The sequence below is a fragment of the Pseudorasbora parva genome, chromosome 13 (genome assembly GCF_024679245.1).
Source record: "Pseudorasbora parva isolate DD20220531a chromosome 13, ASM2467924v1, whole genome shotgun sequence".
NCBI lineage: Eukaryota > Metazoa > Chordata > Actinopteri > Cypriniformes > Gobionidae > Pseudorasbora > Pseudorasbora parva.
This window is the reverse complement of record NC_090184.1, coordinates 15,257,842-15,276,872: the sequence shown is the minus strand read 5'-3', so window position 1 is coordinate 15,276,872 and position 19,031 is coordinate 15,257,842. Positions and strand designations below refer to the sequence as shown.

The following is a 19,031-nucleotide window of genomic DNA, read 5'->3' as shown; positions in this document are numbered from 1 at the left end:
AGCAGCAAAAAAAGAAAAAAGAAGAAAAAAGATGTAACACTATTGGCATTTTAATGTAAATTTGTTGAAGGATGCTCTCTTTTGTGAAAAAATGTCTATATTTTGGGCAAAATGGAAAAAGAGCGAAAGACTGATTTTGATGATGTTGTGCATTGGTGGGTAGTAGGAAAAGCACACATCAGGATCTTTTGTCATAATTATACTGTTAATGCAAATTATTGTTTTTAAAAAAACTGTTTGGACTTGGAAAATCAAATTAAATAAATTGAAAGAAGTTTATTTAACCAAAATGGTGAATAAACTGAAAGACTAGATGCAAAAAGAAGGTTTTGGCCTCTCTCTTCCATGAGGGAGCTAACGGAGTGTTAATAAGAGCTTGCTTCCTCTTGCTGAGTGAGATGAATGCATCAAGTTCTTTCTTTTTTAGTTTTGAAAAAAAGGAAGAAGCGGAAGTCAATGCTACATGAGATCACTGGCTATTGACTTCCATACAGACCTGTTTTTCGGAATGTCCATGTGACATTGGATGTATGGAGGACCTTTTTAAAGATTTACCAAAGTTGACTGATACACAGAGAAATCAACTGGAATTTGGAATGGACATTGGAAAAATTAAAAAGGCTGTTAATTAGCTATCCAGTGAACGAGCACCAGGAATTGATTGCCTTCTGACTGCATTTTATAACAGTTTGGGAATTATTAAAAGATGATTTGTTTGATGTATTTAAATCATCTTATAGAAAGAAAGAAAAAGCGCTCCCAACAAGCTGTCGAAGAGCCGTGTTATCTTTGTTACCATAGAAAGGTGATCTTGGTGTTTTTAAAGAAACGAAGACCAGTGGCAATTTGTGTACTGACTATAAAATCTTAGCTAATTGTCTTTCAAATAGATTAAAATTGTTTTTTGAACATATAGTGAATGAATATTACATTTATTGTATTCCTGACAGAACTATAATGGATAACATTTATCTTGTTTGTGATATTGTGGATATTGCAAAAAGGGATGGTGATTATATTGGAATTTTGCAATTAGAGTCAGTCACTTTTATTTGTTTAGTCCCCTTAAAGCTTTTGGTTTTGGTGATTTTTTTTAAAATTATTACTATTTTTTTTATCTCATGAATTAAACTGTTATATTATGATGTTTCTACAGTGTTGAAGGTTGGGGGACTAAGTCAACCAGTGTCAGTACGGCAAGATAGTGGAACAACCCTGAAATTATTCTAAAGCTGAATTTGCTTTTTTTAAGTTAACCAAAAAATGTGGTTGCATTCAGTTTTGGGGAGAGGCAGAACCAAATATGGTTTCAGATTTAGAAATCAAATTTTCCGCGATCATCTTGTCTGTCAGCTCGAGATCTGAGTCCTGCTGCGTATGTGCTGTGACTTTGTTAATCTTTGTGAATAAAGAGTTGTTAACTCTCTCTCTCTCTCTCTCTCTCTCTCTCTCTCTCTCTCTCTCTCTCTCTCTCTCTCTCTCTCTCTCTCTCTCTCTCTCTCTCTCTCTCTCTCTCTTCCTCAATTCAATTCAAGAAGCTTTATTGGCATGACAAAAACATATTTTGTATTGCCAAAGCATTAAGACAACATAAAGTGATTTGTAACAACTGAACAAATTCAGTTGTTATTTATTAATAAAAAATATGAATAGTAAAATAAATAAAGTTATAATTAGGAAAAAATAATAATACAGGAAAATATGTAACAACTGAGCATATATACAATATATGGCCAGACTGTGCTCGCTGAGTCTGTACATCGTCAGGGTTTTCCTGAGTCTCACATCACTCACTGAGCTCAGGTACTGCGCTACGCTGTATTCTCGATTTAGGGCAGAATAACATCCCAGTTAATGCTGGCTTTGAATGGTGTGTGTCCAATTGGTGATGCACTTGTCTTGTTCTGTGATCATAATTTGTGAGGGCCGAATGTGTGTGAGTGTGTGTGTGTCCTGATGCCGGCTCATCTCTGTGTGTGTGAGCTCAGTCAGTCTCAGCACCAGCTTACACAGGAGACTCCTCGCCACGCTCAGCTCTTGATGTTTCAGAGCTTTGTAATGGTATGTGTTGGGATCGCTTGTTTTCAGGTGTTTCCAGAATTTGATGGCTCTTTTTTGGATGTTTAGAAGGAAAGGGTATTGTACTAATTCTGCCCTGCATCCATTGTTTGGACTTTGAGGATTCTCTTACAGAAATCTAAATGTAGAATTTCAATCGGATGTTTTTCCTAATTTAAGAAATCAAATTTGATAGAAGAACCCCACACTTCACTGCCATATAAACCAATTGGTTCAATTATAGATTTGAAGAGTTTGAGCTAAATTTGGATTGTGACTTTGAATTTAATGGTTCTTTTTATGGCATAGAAAGCCCTTTGAGCTTTCTCCTTGAGTTCATTCATAGCCAGAGTAAAGTTACCCATTGGAGTTATTTTGAGGCCGAAGTAAGTGTATGCTTTAGTGGTATCAATGGTTCTGTGTGACAGTGTGAACGTGTGTGTTGGTCCCTGAGATCTGGAGCAGTTCTGGAACATCATGACTGTATTTTTGGAGGTCAGTGCCCAGGACTGACAGTAATCCTCCAGCAGATCCAGGCTGTCCTGAAGCCCCTCTTTAGTGGGCGACAGGAGAACCAGGTCATCTGCATAGAGGAGACACTTGATTTCTGTGTTGTGTAGAGTGAGACCTTGAATGGGAGCATCTTCTAATATTTTGGCCAATTGGTTGATGTAGATGTTGAAGAGGGTGGGGCTTAAGCTGCAGCCCTGTCTCACTCACCCCTGGGGGAAGAATTCTGTCTATTTGTTTCCAATTTTAAAGACTTGTCTTTTTTCATCAACGATATTGCATGTTTATGTAGGCTCACAATGTAGGCTAACGTTACACAGTGACTGTGATGTAGCCTAATCTGAAATACAAATAAGCAAAAACATTAAAGGAAACCCCATACTTCAGTTCTCAAAATTTATAAATACAGTCCCTGACAGAAGTCTTGTCGCTTATCTATTTTCTAGAAATACCTGATATTAACCTGACTTTTAATTAATTAATTGGTGTTAGAAATAGCTCATATGAAAAGCTAAAACCCTCCCAAATGATGTTTAATGCACTGAAATAAATAATTTTCATAGAAAAAATATTTATCATTTAATCAAGACAGAAAGGTCAAATTTTGGCAAGACAAAAGTTTTGTCGCCTATACAGAAATTGAACAAATTTACTGCAAATACAAAAATATGTCAGCAAATTAAGTTGTGGTGCTGTGAGATCCAAATTTAATATCTTGTATGACTTCCATGAGCTTGAAGGACTGCATCCATGCGGTTTGGCAAGGATTCATACAATTTATTGATGAAGTCATCAGGAATAGCTAAGAAAGCAGTCTTGCATGCCTCCCAGAGTTCATTAATATTCTTTGGTTTCGTCTTCCATGCATCCTCTTTCATCCTACCCCACATATGCTCAATGATGTTCATGTCTGGTGACTGGGCTGGCCAATCCTGGAGCATCTTGATCTTCTTCGCCTTGAGGAACTTTGATGTGGATATGGAAGTATGCGATGGAGCACCGTCCTGCTGCAGAATTTGGCCTCTTTTATGGTTGGGAATAAGAGGTAGCTAAGATTTCTTGGTATTTTAGACTATTGATGTTGCCTTCCACCCTGCAGATCTCTCGCACACCCCCATACTGGATGTAACCCCAGACCATGATTTTTCCGCCACCAAACTTCACTGTTTTCTGGGTGAATCTCGGATCCATTCTGGCTCCAGTAGGTCTCCTGCAATATTTGCGGCGACTGTGGTGTGATTCAACAGAAGATTCATCTGAAAAATCGACCTTCTGCCACTTTTCCAGCGTCCATCCTTTTAGCAGGCTGTGGGCCTTGGCAAATGCCACACGGTTTTTCAATTGTCTTTTGTTTAGTGCTGGCCTCTGGGCACTGATTCGACCATGGAGGCCATTTCGAGACAGAATCCGACAAACTGTTCTGGTTGACACAGGGACTTCAGGTGACCAGGTCTCGTGGAGCTCTGCTGCAGTGGAAAATGGGCTGGCCTTGGATTTTCGAGCCAACAAACGGTCCTATCGAGCAGTTGTATTGCGGGGTCTGCCTGACCTGGGCTTGTCAAAAACGTCTCCAGTCTCTTCAAATCTTTTTTTTTAATCCTCTGTACTTGACGCTGAGACACATTGAAGGTGTCTGCCACATGAGCAGTGGATCTGGTCTTCAGCCTCATGATAATCAAAACTTTAGTCTCTGGGTGAATCTTAGGCATGTTTGCAGAGGTCTAGTTGCAGTTGATGTGAAGGTCTAGCGTACTGGGGTTCTTTTTTATACACACTTGAGACCTAATTGATCAATTATTAGTCACAGGTGAAGCTCATATGACAAGGTGGCAACACTTATGTCTTTGCAAAAATTGACTCAATGGGCTTTACCAAGCTGTGAATATTAGAATACTTTTTGAAAGTTTAGTTTTTCACTGAAACATTATCACAAAAGCTAGTGGGATTAAAATGAGCCATTTCTTGTAAAAAAAAATCTTGATTAGAAATATATTTCAGTGGCACTTTAGGTCAATTTTTACACAAGCGACAAGACTTTTGTCAGGGACTGTATATAACTTATATTTTCACAAAATGAATAGCCTTGTCAAATGACTATTGTTTTAAATTATGGTGGAAAAGGTGACGTTTGCTAGAAGGATCGAGTGAACAAGCAAAGCAAAGTATCTGCGGTTGTATTTTGTAATACAAAATAATGTTAACCTTTGTCATTAGATACACTATTTAGTTTTGTATGGTATTTGGAGTTTCATATTGTTACTGTACTAGCCTCTAGCGTTATCTAGACAATGCTGTCTCTCTAAGAAACGTTCAATTTAATCAGAAATTGTTTAAACTGTCAATAAGTGGATAAAATCGCTACTTACTGCTTGCAGGAATACAGTTGTAATTGCCACTTTCTTCAGTTTAAGACGCTGAGCCTTCGCTCAAATTGCTTGAAATGGGCCGAACAAACGAACGATTTTGAATTAAATTGTTGTGGTATCGGATTATAAACATCAACCATGACTGTTGACATTTTTTTATCTGTGGGAAGGGTAGAAAAGTCCTCACGTCCCTGCACAGCCTGGAACAGCGTGTCCATGCGAGCAGCTTGTTTACCAGATGATTCCCTCTGTCAGTTCCGCCTGACAATGAACATGTTTGGACAGATGCAAATGTTGAGGGCGTGCATATAAATGATCCCCAACGCTTGCGTCACGGTTGGGTTTATGTTGAGAAGCACTTATTTTTCCGTGGTGTTTTTCAAGTACGATATTTACATAAGAAGTAGGAGGCAATGGTGTTTGAGACTCACAGTATGTGATGTCAATGTACTAAACTCTTATTATTTCACTATAGCAAGGTTAATTCAATTTTTCATTCTAGGGCACCTTTAACAGCGCATTAGCTGCCTGTGTACATTGATTTGATCAAATCATAGAATTTTCCCTCTATTCCACTGTCAATAAGTTTTAAGTATAATCCTTTGTGCCAGATTGAATCAAATGCTTTCTTAAAATCAATAAGAAACAAGCAAAAATGTGTCCTTTGTTTTCTTGTCCTTTGTCCTCTCTCTCACACACACATGGTTATCATCTAAGATAAAATGGTTATGCAAGTTACATTTGGTTTTTCATATTAGAAATTGCAAAGAAGTTTTAAAGAAACTATGTCTATAGAATCAATATCCATAGAAATCTATCTATTATTCATTCATTGATTAATTTTATCCATTTTAGATACAACATGCAAGTCTTTTTCTGACAAAAATGTTATACTCACACTGGGTCAGTGGTCACTGGTTCTCTGAGATCAGGGGGATTTCGAGTCATGGATGTGTTACTGTTGAGAGACACGCAGCTGGGTTCTGGAGATGCCCCGTCCTCTCTTTCCCTCATTTTAGAGATGGTGTCCCTTTCCTCTTTTTCTTCATTGAGGTTAATTTTAGAGGCAGCACTGCTTTGTATACATTTTCAAAACTCTTAATAAAAAGCTCAAAGCTGATCACACTTATAACACAGCTAGTCATTCTTTTTTTTAAATCTGAACTTATACTTTCATTCTAGTAGTAGCATACATATTTTATTTCTATATAATCATTGTTTCAAAACACAAGATCATTGTGATATGTAATGAGAAAATTTGGTTTAGATCACCAAAACACAACAGTATGATCTTCTCTTAATTTAGTACTTTTAACAATCAGTTCATTCCATAGCAACAATGCAAGATACAGCTTTTAAATCACCCTTGTTGCTAAATTTGTTAGTCATACTGGCTACAGATGGCACATTAGAAAATATTATATTATCCAACTTGTGTAATTAAATCCATAATATTTGTAACAGTATTTATTTAGTGTGTTATCAAAATGTGTGATGCAACTGCCATGAGGTTTTGTGCTAGAACAGAGTTTGCTGCTAATACAGTATATGTTCTCACTGTACCGTATGACTGAATCTGTACGTTGGTTGACCTTTATAAGAGTAAGTCTGGTAATGTGGGAGTCTCTACCATGGTGATCTGTTTACAGTATTACGTCATAGTATATAATGTTAACTGCTGTATTTGGTGCCATCTGTGTCCCTTCTACTGATATAGCTCTGATAAATCTGATGTTACACAGTCCATTGACCGTTTCCTCTCCATTGTACTCTATCCTGTTCTATGTTCACAAATTGCAAATCTCTCTCTCTCTCTCTCTCTCTCTCTCTCTCTCTCTCTCTCTCTCTCTCTCTCTCTCTCTCTCTCTCTCTCTCTCACACACACACACACACACACACACACACACACACACACACACACACACGGTTCTAATTTAAGATAAATTGCTTATGCAAGTTACATTTGGTTATCCATATCAGAAATTGAAAAGTAGTTTTATAGAAACTATGTCTATAGAATCAATATCTATATAAATCTATTATTCAATGATTAAGTTAGTCTTTTTCTGACTAAATAAATGTTATACTCACACTGGGTCAGTGGTCACTGGTTCTCTGAGATCAGGGGGATTTCGAGTCATGGATGTGTTACTGTTGAGAGACACACAGCTGGGTTCTGGAGATGCCCCATCCTCTCTTTCCCTCATTTTAGAGACGGTGTCTCTTTTCTCTTTGAGGTTCATTTTAGAGGAAACACTGCTTTATTCTCCCTCAGATAAAGGGGCAATTGGGCCTGCAAATTCATAAATATTTTATGCATTATTAGGCATCATGTGTAATTAACTGATGTTCAATTTGAATACAGAATTTATCTAAGGGTGCGTTCACACTTGTAGTTCGGTTAGTTTGGTTCGTTTAGTCTGGAGCAAAAAACAAAACATAAGCCCCTTTCACACTGCGATTCCGGCAAATACACGGATAATGCGACCCGGAATTTGTTCCCGGGCCGCTAGATTTGGTCCATTCACACTGCCAGCGAAATACCGTAATATGTGCGCTTTCACACACAACCCGTAACGGTCCCGGGTCGAGTTGACACGTGACATCCTGATGTGACGTATAATGGCGAGTGATCTCAGCTTCAGCGCGGATAGTAAGGAGCTCCGTGGTCTCGACTTGTGTCCAGTTTGCACACATTTCTGCTTGTTTGATTTTAGTTTCTTTTGTATACAAACTCTCTGCGTTTAAAACACCGACTAGCTCTTCTGGCACTGCAGGGTTGTATTATTGAAAAAACAAGGTCTAGGAGTCGCACGATAACTACGTACACGTTGCGGCATTATTTTCGGCTTTTGTTCACATAGCGCTCGTCCCGGGTCGAATCCCGCAATATTACTAGGTCCCCGACCCGGGTCGAATTCGGTAATCAATCCTGGGACGTGGTTGCTTTCAGAAGGCGACCCGGCAATGTTCCGGGAATATTGCGGGTCCGACGTGCAGTGTGAAAGGGGCTATATAGTCCTGGTCCGCTTAGTGTTCACACTGGCATTTTTAACAGCAAACCTAGAGTTACCAAGCCAAAGGCATAGGGAGACGTTCACAACCTGATGTGGTCGACTTATATGATGTAGGAGCTTGCTTACCAAACATTAAAAACAATGCTGTGTGCTGGTTTAAACAAAATCATTTTATGCGTGTACATATGGCATTATTGTTTACCAGCTGAGAACTCATGAAGACCTCAGCACCAGGATTTCCTCTCAGAAACGAAAATCTGATGCAAAAGAGATGGCAGTTCCGTCATTTGTACCGACTAATGGGCAACGTCCTTAGATGAGAAGAAAACCAAAAGCCAAAAACCAAACATGACAAGTGTAAACGCACCCTAAAACAAGGGATGCACCGAAATTTCGGCCGCCAAAAATGACATTTTTTTTGGCGCTTCATTCCCCCCCCCCCCATTTTGTCATGTTACATCCTTATTCCAAAATGGTTTCAATGCATTATTTTTCCTCAGTTCTACAAACAAGTCCCCTTACTGACAATATGAAATAAGTTTGTTTGAAATATCTGTAAATTTATAGAAATAAAAACAGTCACATATACATAAGTATGCACAGTATTTGCTCAGCACTTTGTTGAAGCACCTTTGGCACCAAATAGAGTTTTTTTTTTTTTTTTTTTAGTCTGATGCTACATCATACACCTATTTTTGGGCAGTTTCTCCCATTGATTTGGCCCCAGTCTGAGGTCCAGAGCACAAGTTTTAATTTTGACACCAAATTTTATAGTATTTTGTTATAGTCTATTGACTAAAATGCCATTTAATTTTAATCATATTTAAGTCACCTGAATTGTTTTTTGTTTTTAGTCTCTGACATGCACTGTTATCAGTGGGACCTTATATAGATAGGTGTGTGCCTTTCCAAATCATATCCAATCAACTAGATTTACCGCAGGTGGACTCCAAATAAGTTGTAGAAACATCTCAAGGCTGATCAGGGGAAACAGGATGCACCTGAGCTCAATTTTGAGTGTCATGACAAAGGCTGTATACTTATTTATACGTGATTTTGTTTTTTTTGTTTTTTGTTTTAATAATTTTGCAAAGATTTCAAACAAACATATAAAAATGTAATACATTTTGGAATAATGCTGTAACATTACAAAATTTGGAAAAAGTGAAACACTGGGAATACTTTCCAGATGCACTGTATTATTAGGCTTATTATGCGGCTCTGTGAAATGCTTGATTCTGATTGGTTAACCCCTTAATCCCGAAGTGTACCCACCCAGAAAATAATTCATAATCGAGTTATAAAGCAACCCCTGAATGTAATAACACAAAATAGATATAATTTTAAAGATAGATGTAGCCAGTGAGCGGAAAAAGAACATGGAGGCAGCAGGCTGATACTAGTGCTTAGGGGTTTATTGCGACAGAAAAGGATTACAAAAATAAAGCAAATGTTAACCTAACTAAGCTAAACCAAAATAAGATAAGAGAATAAAATAAAATAATAGAAAAAAACCAAACAAACAACTTATACAATAAACATAAGTCTCTGTATCTGCCTCTAAAAAAATACAACAGAAGTCTAAGGACTACAGGACCCGTTCCCTCACAGAACAAAGTGTTTTCTTCTGGTTTGGCTGATAATAAAAATTTGTTGTTTCTAATGTTAAACTTAAGTTATTTTATTGGTCTGTAGACGGTTTCAACGGTAACAACATAAACAAACGCTACTGCGCATGCGCGCTTTTGTGGCCCAAACTTAACTTCCGGTAGACATCAATAACACCAGAGGATGCGTTATCTTTCTTATGCGTTAGCATCTTTAATTTTGATTGTGCACCATTATCTTAATGTATAGATTTTGTTTTTGTTTCAGCATGTTTATTATAAATAATCTCCCATTTATGTCTTCAATATAGAGTGGGAAAACGCCCCACTTAAAGGGTAGGTCACCCAAAACTGAAAATCCTGTCATTCATTACTCACCGTCACGTTGATCCCAGAGTTTCCGCTAGAAAAAAATGGTGCCGGTCAAAGTGACCGGCAGAGGTTTCGTTTTCCGGACATTTTGATGATATGCCGGTCAAAAACTCCTGAAAGCAGTTTATGTAACTTTAAAAAAAATGTCCATGTTTATTAGCCGAACTTTCAAATAGACGGAAAAAAAACATGAACGTCCGATTGGCGTCATTTAACCATTTTTTTTAACTTATAGGCGTAATTTGCGGGTGGGACGGGTGGGACATGTCCCTACCACTTTTTTTAAAACATCTTGCTTCACGGATTAACCTAACTAATACAAACAATGCAGTTCAATGCAGCAAACGCGGCTCCTGCAGTCTTCACACAGACGAGCGCTTTAATCTAACGCTTAACGCCGTTGCAGAGACTTTCTGTTTGTTCCGGTCAGATCGCGAAACAAAACGCACAAAAACTGTTCCTGCTCTTGATGTACAACCACTGATGGTATTCGGTTTTGATGAGAGAAAAAATAGGCTACGAGGGCAGATTAGAAACGAGAACTTCTGACAAGTTTAACAGACTAGACCAGTGATTAAGCAAAGTGTGCAAATCTATTTGCCTTTATTCACGTGAAAAATCTTTAGATGCAATAATTAAACGCAATTAATAAATTTAATTATAAACTCAGTATGTCTCATTTAGTTGGTAACATATAAATTGGCCACCGTGTGAAATGACAAAATCATATAATAGAATATAACAGTATACTGATAACTACAAGCAGGTAAGCACTACAAGATGTTTTTGAAATCATTAGAGAAAACGACAAAATGACTTATTCACAAAATTACGTGTGTGAATAAGTGCTGTTTAAAATGTGCTTGCACCCGATCATATTCAGTAGAAGGTTAAAAAAAAAAAAAAATCCCTTAAACTTTCCCATCCCGCTCATGCCCATCGCCGTGATCATCTGTATAACGCTGGTTGTTTCCCGTGTGAGTTCTGAACACTGCACCATGTGCTTATTTAAATCTTTTCGTTTCTACTCATATTAGGCTACATATTCCTCATGTCTGAGGCAAGCCTGCCGAGTTTCAGTTTATTTGAGACGCGCTTCAGTTCATGATGAAAGCGATGGCTTCCGCGACCTAGTCTACTTATTTATTTCTTATTAATTAAATACATGCAATTAACCGAAGAACCCTTTATTAAAATTAAGAGACAATTTGTACAAAACGAAAGAAAGGCTTTTTACAAAACAAAACTTAATATTAAACTAAATATAACCACCAAAATCATTTTTGACCCACTCGCATCTTTGCACTTACAGCCTATCATAATCAGATGAAATCTAAAAATAATATTATAATATTTAAACATAAATATGAAGGAAAAAAAACATTGTTTAATGGCTACAACAAGTATAGTAAGCTACAGATGTATGTCATGTCTGAGCTGGATTTGAACGAACATCATTTTACCGGTGGGTTCACAGTAGCCTATATAAATGCATGCGCACTCGCCTTTCAATTATGCAATGCGTCGGCATAACATGTTTCTTTGTTTCATAATATAAGAATAATGTTGGGAAACTTGTGTCATGTGCTCTCTGCTTGATTTTTAATATTTATATCATGTTAACCAAGAATAGTACGTCAAAATGTATTTCTACTGAGTAGTGCGCCATACAAACAGACACAGACCGGAAGTTAACTTCGGGCCAGGCGCGTAACCGTAGCAACGCGCGTGCGTTCGATGAAACCGTCTATAAATAGGCTATAGTTGTAAAAAGCCTACGTAGGCTAATAGACCAATTTATTTTTATTTACACATTTTAAATTACATGACAAGAAAATATATGTATAAACATAAATGTGTTTAATGTAGCTACAAATTATAACGTGCATTACAAAAATAAACAATAGCTAGGCTATAGAAAAACCACTTCTCTTTAATTTAGCCTAAGTTTGAAGTTAACGAAAATGAACAATAGACAGCAGTTCGTTTAATTTACAAATAACTTGCATAAAAAATAATAAGCTAGCCATTTAAATTGTTCTGTGTCGGCCACGCATTCAGCCTTTGGAGGATCGATGTTTCGTTGACCATCATCAGTGAACATTCATTCATTCATTCATTCATTCATATAAACAAAAAAAACCTTTATTTTAGCATCTAAGTCAGCAGTTTTCGTTTGTTTGTATTTTTTCTTATAATTCTGAGTGACAGATGTCACATTTGATTTAGCCTATTTTTCTGTGATATTTGTTTTAGTTACGGTGTTGACATAGGCTACAGCCTAGGCTGTAAGAAAAATAAATGATTGCACGGACAATTCCTATCCAGTGTCTCTCTTTCTGTAAGGGAAATTTAAAAGATAGATTCTGGAAACAAAATCTAAATTTAGCTGGATCAGTCGGGTCGGGAATAAAATAATTTATAGCGGGTGAGCACGGAGTGAATTTTGCGCGAGCGGAATGGTGCGGTGCGGAATAGCGGGAGCAGGACGAAAATACAGCGCCGCGCAGATTATATTTTGAAGGCTATTTAAAGAAAGTGTATGGGAAAAAAAGAAACAGCGAAAAGGGTGATAATGGACTGATTCCTCTTCTTGAGATAATGGTTGAGAAACAAATAGCATTTAAAAATTGGGAAATTAAAGTTTATCTTGCTCAGGGCAGGGAACTGGGAACTGTGTGAATGCACTAACGTTGAACGTTTTATTTACTTCAAGCGATTGCACTGTTGTGTTCAATAGTAGCCTACCCAGGCTACACTTGAGTTACCGACCGCTACCGTCTTTAACTGGAATCTGATCGAGTGCCGCGGGAATGCGGACCAGTCAAATCCTGTAGTCACCAGTGTGCTATGAATTCTGGGATAGGGAAGGCTGCGAAGTTATGGGAAGGTCCCATCTGCTGTACCCTTCCTTTGCCTGAGAACCGAAGGGCGCATTTTGAAGTCGCTCATGAATTGCGGCAGCCTTCGTCGCACCCCTGTGACGCAATCGCACTTCAAATGCGGCCTTCAGAGGTGCAGCTTTCACTTTGGGACAGCCTACGTAGTGCCGCTGTGACGTAATCGCACTTCAAATGCGGCCTTCAGAGGGTGCAGCCTTCACATTGGGACAGTCTTCGTAGTGCAGGTATGACGTAATCGCACTTCAAATGCGGCCTTCAAAGTGTGCGCACTTCACTTTGGGACACAGCTGCTGTGTCTCACTTCATTAAATTTCGAAGGCTGCGTCCTCTGGAGGACACGTCCTGCATAGGATGCAGTAGGCGTTTCTCAATGTCAAGGAAGGATCCTCGGAAGCCAGAATTCTAAGGATGCTACATCATCAACATCCGACAAAGGACTGTTCCAATGTCGAGGATCCTCGGAATTCAACCAAGGACTGAGTCCTTCGTTTGAAAAATATGTCATATACAGGAAAGGATGCATATGAGTAGCCTTCGCGCACTTCACCCACGTTCTCAAATCACCCACAATCCTATGCGCGCAGCTTTGCTATCAGACGTTCCCGGAGTCGGACTCGGAGCGTGAACGGGGCAAATATGCTTGTATCGGGGTTTGTAGATGGGAAGGAAGGAGGCGGGAACCGGCAAACGTTCAACAACTTTATAATAGCCCCCTCATGGGCGACTGCCTGCACGCACATAATAAAACATAAACAAACCATGACATAAAGTCCAGGCCTACTCCTTCCACGCTCCTCCAATTATACTCCCGTCACTGCCGTGAGCCGAGACCGGTGTGGCGATCAGCTGCCGCTCGTTATCACTCCACCGGCCCGCTCTCACGGTCCCTCACCTCGCTGCTTGCCACAATGTTTTTATTTACGTTACCAAACATTTGTTATAACCATAGTAAATATAAGTAAAGTTTAACGTTGAAATACCGGTACAAAATACTACTGTATTGATATTAAAAAAATACAGTAATGTTATTGATGGCCAACGGACCTTTTCACTGACGTAATGACGCAATGACGTGCACTTGCTAGCCTGTTCCATTTACGTGTTCTCCGAATGCTAAAGAGGAGCCTTGCCTAGCCTCTGAAGGAAGTGACTTGGAAGGATCCGTCCTTCCAAGGAAGCATCCTTGACATTGAAGCTGTGTCTCATTTCGTTAAATTTCGAAGGCTGCGTCCTCTGGAGGACACATCCTGTGTAGGATGTAGTATACGGAGTGTCCTCAATCAGAATTAAACGAGACGTCCTTCGTAGGACACACAGGCAGGAAGTATCACGTTGCTATGCCAACAAGTTCAGCCACGTTGCGCTCTCACGCCAGTTATATGAATGAAAATTATTTATAACTTGAAAATGACTATGAAATGTTTCTTGTGTTGACAGCAATGTACTGTTCTAAACGTTTAAAATGCACTAAACAGTTGTAATCCTGTTTACCACAACTATCTGTTTGAGGTAATAGAGCTTAAAAAAAAACAACAAAAAAAGCTTGAACTACTTAATTTAAACACCACACCTACGCTCGCATGTATATCTGGCGATGGTGCCGTTTTTTCATATAATATTTAAAGAAATATGACGGTTGTTAACAGAGACGCAAAGAATTGTGGGTTATCTCCAGCCGTGAAGGCTACACCTCAGCACACTCCGAATTCCTGTGAAAGAAGGACGCATTCGAAGGTCGCGTTTGGAGAGTCCTACTCACTTTTTTGAAATGAGACGGCCTTATGACGTATGCACCCTTCAAATGCGACCTCCGGAGGACGCAGCCTTCTGAAATGAGACACAGCTTGAGAAACACCTAGTATACTGTGGCAAGGGGGGCGTGGTTCAGCGAGGTCTGCAGCGGGAGAGAGAGCCGCGGGACGAGCGGTAAGTGAGTGGGTTGGACACGTAAGGGATAATGTACACCCAGCCGGTTGTTATCGCAGAATAAACCCCGACAGAGTGATCAGGACCCCGACGTGAAGCGGAGGGGTCTTGCATCACTCTCAAGGGGTTTATTCTGCGATAACAACCGGCTGGGCGTACATTATCCCGCTTATTACACGGCTACTATTCTCAAATAAATAATTATTAGACACAAAATATTGTCTTGAGATTAAATATTTTATTAGTTCTTACGCAAAGCTTCCGCGAAGAAAAACAGTTCCAACCTGCTTTAAGCCTTTATCTATTGCTGCTAAATGTTGAAAATGAATGCTGAAAGGGTTAGTTAACCCAAAAATGAAACCAAGCCAATGATTTACTCACCCTCAAGTCATTATAGGTGTATATGACATTCTTCTTTCAGACAAATACAATCGGAGTTATATTTAAAAAGTCCAGGCTAACGTTAATCCAAGCAGTAGCCTAGTTGTAGTTGTGTTTGAAGTCCATAAAAATGCAGCTGTCCGTCAAATAACGTGCTCCACACGGCTCCGATGGGTTAATAGAGCCTTCTGATTCGAATCGATGCGTTTGTGTAAGAAAAATATCTATATTAAAAACATTATAAAGGAAACCTGCCTTGAAGCCTTCCATTGTAACCCACGGCTGTTTAAGCCACAAGATGGCGCCAGCGTTAAGCATAGAAGTAGTACCGGTCAAGTAACTCGTAGTACCCGTATGAGCGGGTGTTATCTGGAAATAACGTACCGCTGGAATGCGCGATTGACCAATCAGAATCAAGTATTTCACAGAGCCGTGTAATAAAGATTAATAACACCTGTATCTGGTTCTAGTAATGGGCGTGGAGAGAGGATAAAACGCCAGTGGAACCGGAGACCAAGGAGAGAGAGAGACCGGACGGTTGATGCCACACACACCCAGAGACTGAGTTACCGGAAGCCGGAAGTGCCGACCCGGAAGTGATCGTTGTTCATGAGAATCCACACCGTTGTGTGTGTTACTTTGAGTTTGAGTTTGAAAATAAAGAAAAGCATCAACCGTCCAGCCGACCCCCGTGTCCTCTTCCTTCCTCACACTCACGAACTTGTTACATATACGGAGTGTCCTCAATCAGAATTAAATGAGACGTCCTTCGTAGGACACAGGCAGGAAGTATCACGTTGCTATGCCAACAACACGTTCAGCCTCGTTGCGCTCTCACCCCAGTTATATGAATGAAAATTATTTATAACTTGAAAATGACTATGAAATGTTTCTTGTCTTGACAGCAAAGTACTGTTCTAAACGTTTAAAAAAGCACTAAACAGTTGTAATCCCGTTTACCACAAGTATCTGTTGGAGGTAATAGAGCTTAAAAAACAAAAACAAGATTAAACTACTTACATGTAAGTAGTTTAAGCCATTTAAAAGCCACACCTACGCTTGAATGTATATGGCGGTGGTGCTTTTTCATATAATAGATTTAAAAAAAATGATGGTTGTTAACGGCGACGCAAAGAATTGTGGGTTATCTACAGCCGTGAAGGCTACACCTCATGCACACTCCGAATTCCTGTAAAAGACGGACACATCCGAAGGCCGCATTTGGAGAGTCCTACTCACTTTTTTAACATGACTTATGACTCATGCAATCTTCAAATGAGACACAGCGAGCCATAACAAAACAGACAAACAAAGGCTGAATCCGAAATCGCCCCCTATACCCTCATTCACTATTCCCTACATTAATCCACTAATATAGTCCACTTGAGGGAGTGAAGGAAAACGAGTGTGTGAATTCGGACACTGACTAAGGGCTGCCGCTTTTGCAGTTTCTGCTTGCTTTTTATTTGAAACGTAGCAAACTGGCAGGTCCAGTAATAATGAAAAGATTTGAACTTGAACTCTGCCGTGGAAACAAGCATGTATAAACCTTAATCAAACAATTTAATAATCAATTAAAAATTAATGTATACCTGTATGCATGATAGTGCGCTGGGCCAGTGCATTTTGGATGGATGATTTAATCAGCTGCGAGCGCCATCTCCTGGCAGATATCTCCACCTATACCCTTGCATATGGCATTATTTGAGGGAACAGACATTTGTAGTGGTGTCCGAAACCATAGTGAACGTTATTGAGTGCACTCATTCAAAAAATAAGGTATTTATTTTTTTATTGAAAATAAATACCTTTCCAATCTGATGTGATGGGAAAAGCGAGTTCAGTAAAAGGCAAATTCGAACCTCGGATAGATAGCCTACCTCAAATCTTTCTACCATGCGTTTTACCCCTTCACTAGCCAACTGTTGCTGTATATAATTCTGGGTTTTCCATAAGTTTTCCAGTAAGTTAGTGCCACACAAGAGCGCTATATAGGGTTAACAATAGGAGCTTATGACTTACAAGCTGCATGACCATTGCATAAGAGAATAGGACGTCTCAGCTGTTATATTAAAAGTTCTTAATTTCGCTGTTCTCTCAATTCTATAATTTGAAGAACAATTTAAAATAATAGGCTATTTTGTAAAAGCACGACATGACGCAGCAGCTGTTCTCTGAGGAAAAATCTTGCGGAAATACTCATGCAAATCTCAAACTAAACAGCATTATCTCTGGCGCCTTCAGTGTCAGAATTCGCTCACTCGTTTTCATTCACTCCTTTAAGTGAACTAGTGGAGTAACGGGGAATAAGGGTATACAGGGCGAATTGGTCCAGGGCCGTACCCAGGATTTTCTAAATACCGAGGTCCAAATATGAATTTTGGAGGGTTTGAAAAAAAAAACATTTCCCTCCTTTACATATGCATTTTAAGACATAAGAAAATCAAAGAATCAGCTAACTGTAGCTTTAAAACCATGTCAGTGTGCAGTATAAATTATTTTAAGAAGACAACATGAGAATCTAAATGTTGCAAAAAAATTAGACTCCAAATTAGAAAATCAGTTTTGTTGTTAAATTGAGCCAAAGACGACATATGTGTGACTCCGTCTTTGAAAACCTAGCTAAAGTTAATTTTTGTGATTTACATTATGTAAAGAACATTATTTGAACATATGAGGCAATTAAATCACATTAAATAGACACAAAAAATATTGTTTATATTTCTTTAAAAATTAACAAAATTTTTGAGTTAAGTCATTGTTAAATATTAAAAGTAACTTGCTCTGTCCTGTCTGTCAGTGGCCTATCCTCTTTGTTGCATGTGTGACGTGAGAGCGGCCAGTCGGACATAGCAACAGTAGGGGCGGGTCTTTTGCGAACGCTGGTTCCCACCAACACCAAACAATAGTTAAAATTACAGTAAACATGAACCTTGTTTCCAGCAAACACTGTTTCCAACAGCAACGTCTTGGCCTGGCCAAAAATAGTCGCGGTAGGACCAGTAAAAGTATGTAACACAGAACATCTACAAATGCATTCAAATACGTCCGTTCGTATCGGACATCTTTTCAATGATCATTTAACATTAAAATGTTTGCTGGGTTAATGTCAGACATGTTCTGTTATCATTTATTAAAAAAGTAAATAAATAACCCAATCACGGCGTGTGTTTTACTTTCGGTTTTACCTGTATGACTTACGAAAAGATCCAGCGAACCAGTTAAAAATAAATAAATAAATAAATAAATGCATTATGCAAGCAAGGCACTCAACTGAACACAGACCAGCGTCTCGTAGTGCTCGCTTACCTTTTTAGCCTCCTTGTCGAAAAACAACGGTGTAAGTAAGCCTAGAAAACTTCCTAGTCTTGCCTAGTCTTCACCTGTATGACTCACGACAATTAGCTCAGTCACGACACGTCCCTAAACCAGTGGCGTTGCCTACCTTTGGTTTAAAAAAAAAAAAGTAAGAAAAGTGTGTGTGTGTGTTTGTGTGTGTGTGCCTCAAAAATAAAATAATACATTTTCAAAACGTAATACATGCAAAGCACATTTCACGTGAATTAAATGTTAAATTCTCTGGATTAGTTAAATAACTATAAAGGTAGATCGATCGTCGAATGTGGGTCAGCCTACTATCCAATATGAAGTCACTATCTAAATTATCCAGACTCCTTCATATTTTGAAGGCAGAAGGGACCAAAAAGATAACTTCTAAAAATATTTTTTTTTTCTTTTTTCATCCCTGAAATGGATGTAGGTCAGTAGATGTATAGTAATAATGTCTAATAAGAGTTGAAGGAGCAAGTGACTAAGTTTATCTGTGACTAGGATTGAGAGACGAGTAGGCTAAAACAATATTTCGTTTTCTGCAGAGCAATAGAGATAAGT

General features: G+C 38.8%; 1 protein-coding gene across 4 annotated transcripts in view; it reads right to left on the bottom strand.

Moving 5' to 3' along the window:
* The window catches only part of LOC137038577 (NLR family CARD domain-containing protein 3-like), an 85,012-nt gene extending 66,448 nt beyond the window's left edge, over nt 1–18,564 (bottom strand). For all 4 annotated transcript variants that reach the window (XM_067413260.1, XM_067413257.1, XM_067413258.1 and 1 more), the window contains exons 1-3: nt 18,450–18,564; nt 7,026–7,227; nt 5,833–6,006 (exon numbers count right to left, since the gene is read on the bottom strand). In XM_067413260.1, coding sequence (XP_067269361.1) covers nt 5,833–6,006; nt 7,026–7,177 — 326 coding nt within the window. In that variant the 5' untranslated portion in view covers nt 7,178–7,227; nt 18,450–18,564. The remainder of the gene's footprint in view (nt 1–5,832; nt 6,007–7,025; nt 7,228–18,449) is intronic.
* Nucleotides 18,565–19,031: the final 467 nt, after the last annotated feature.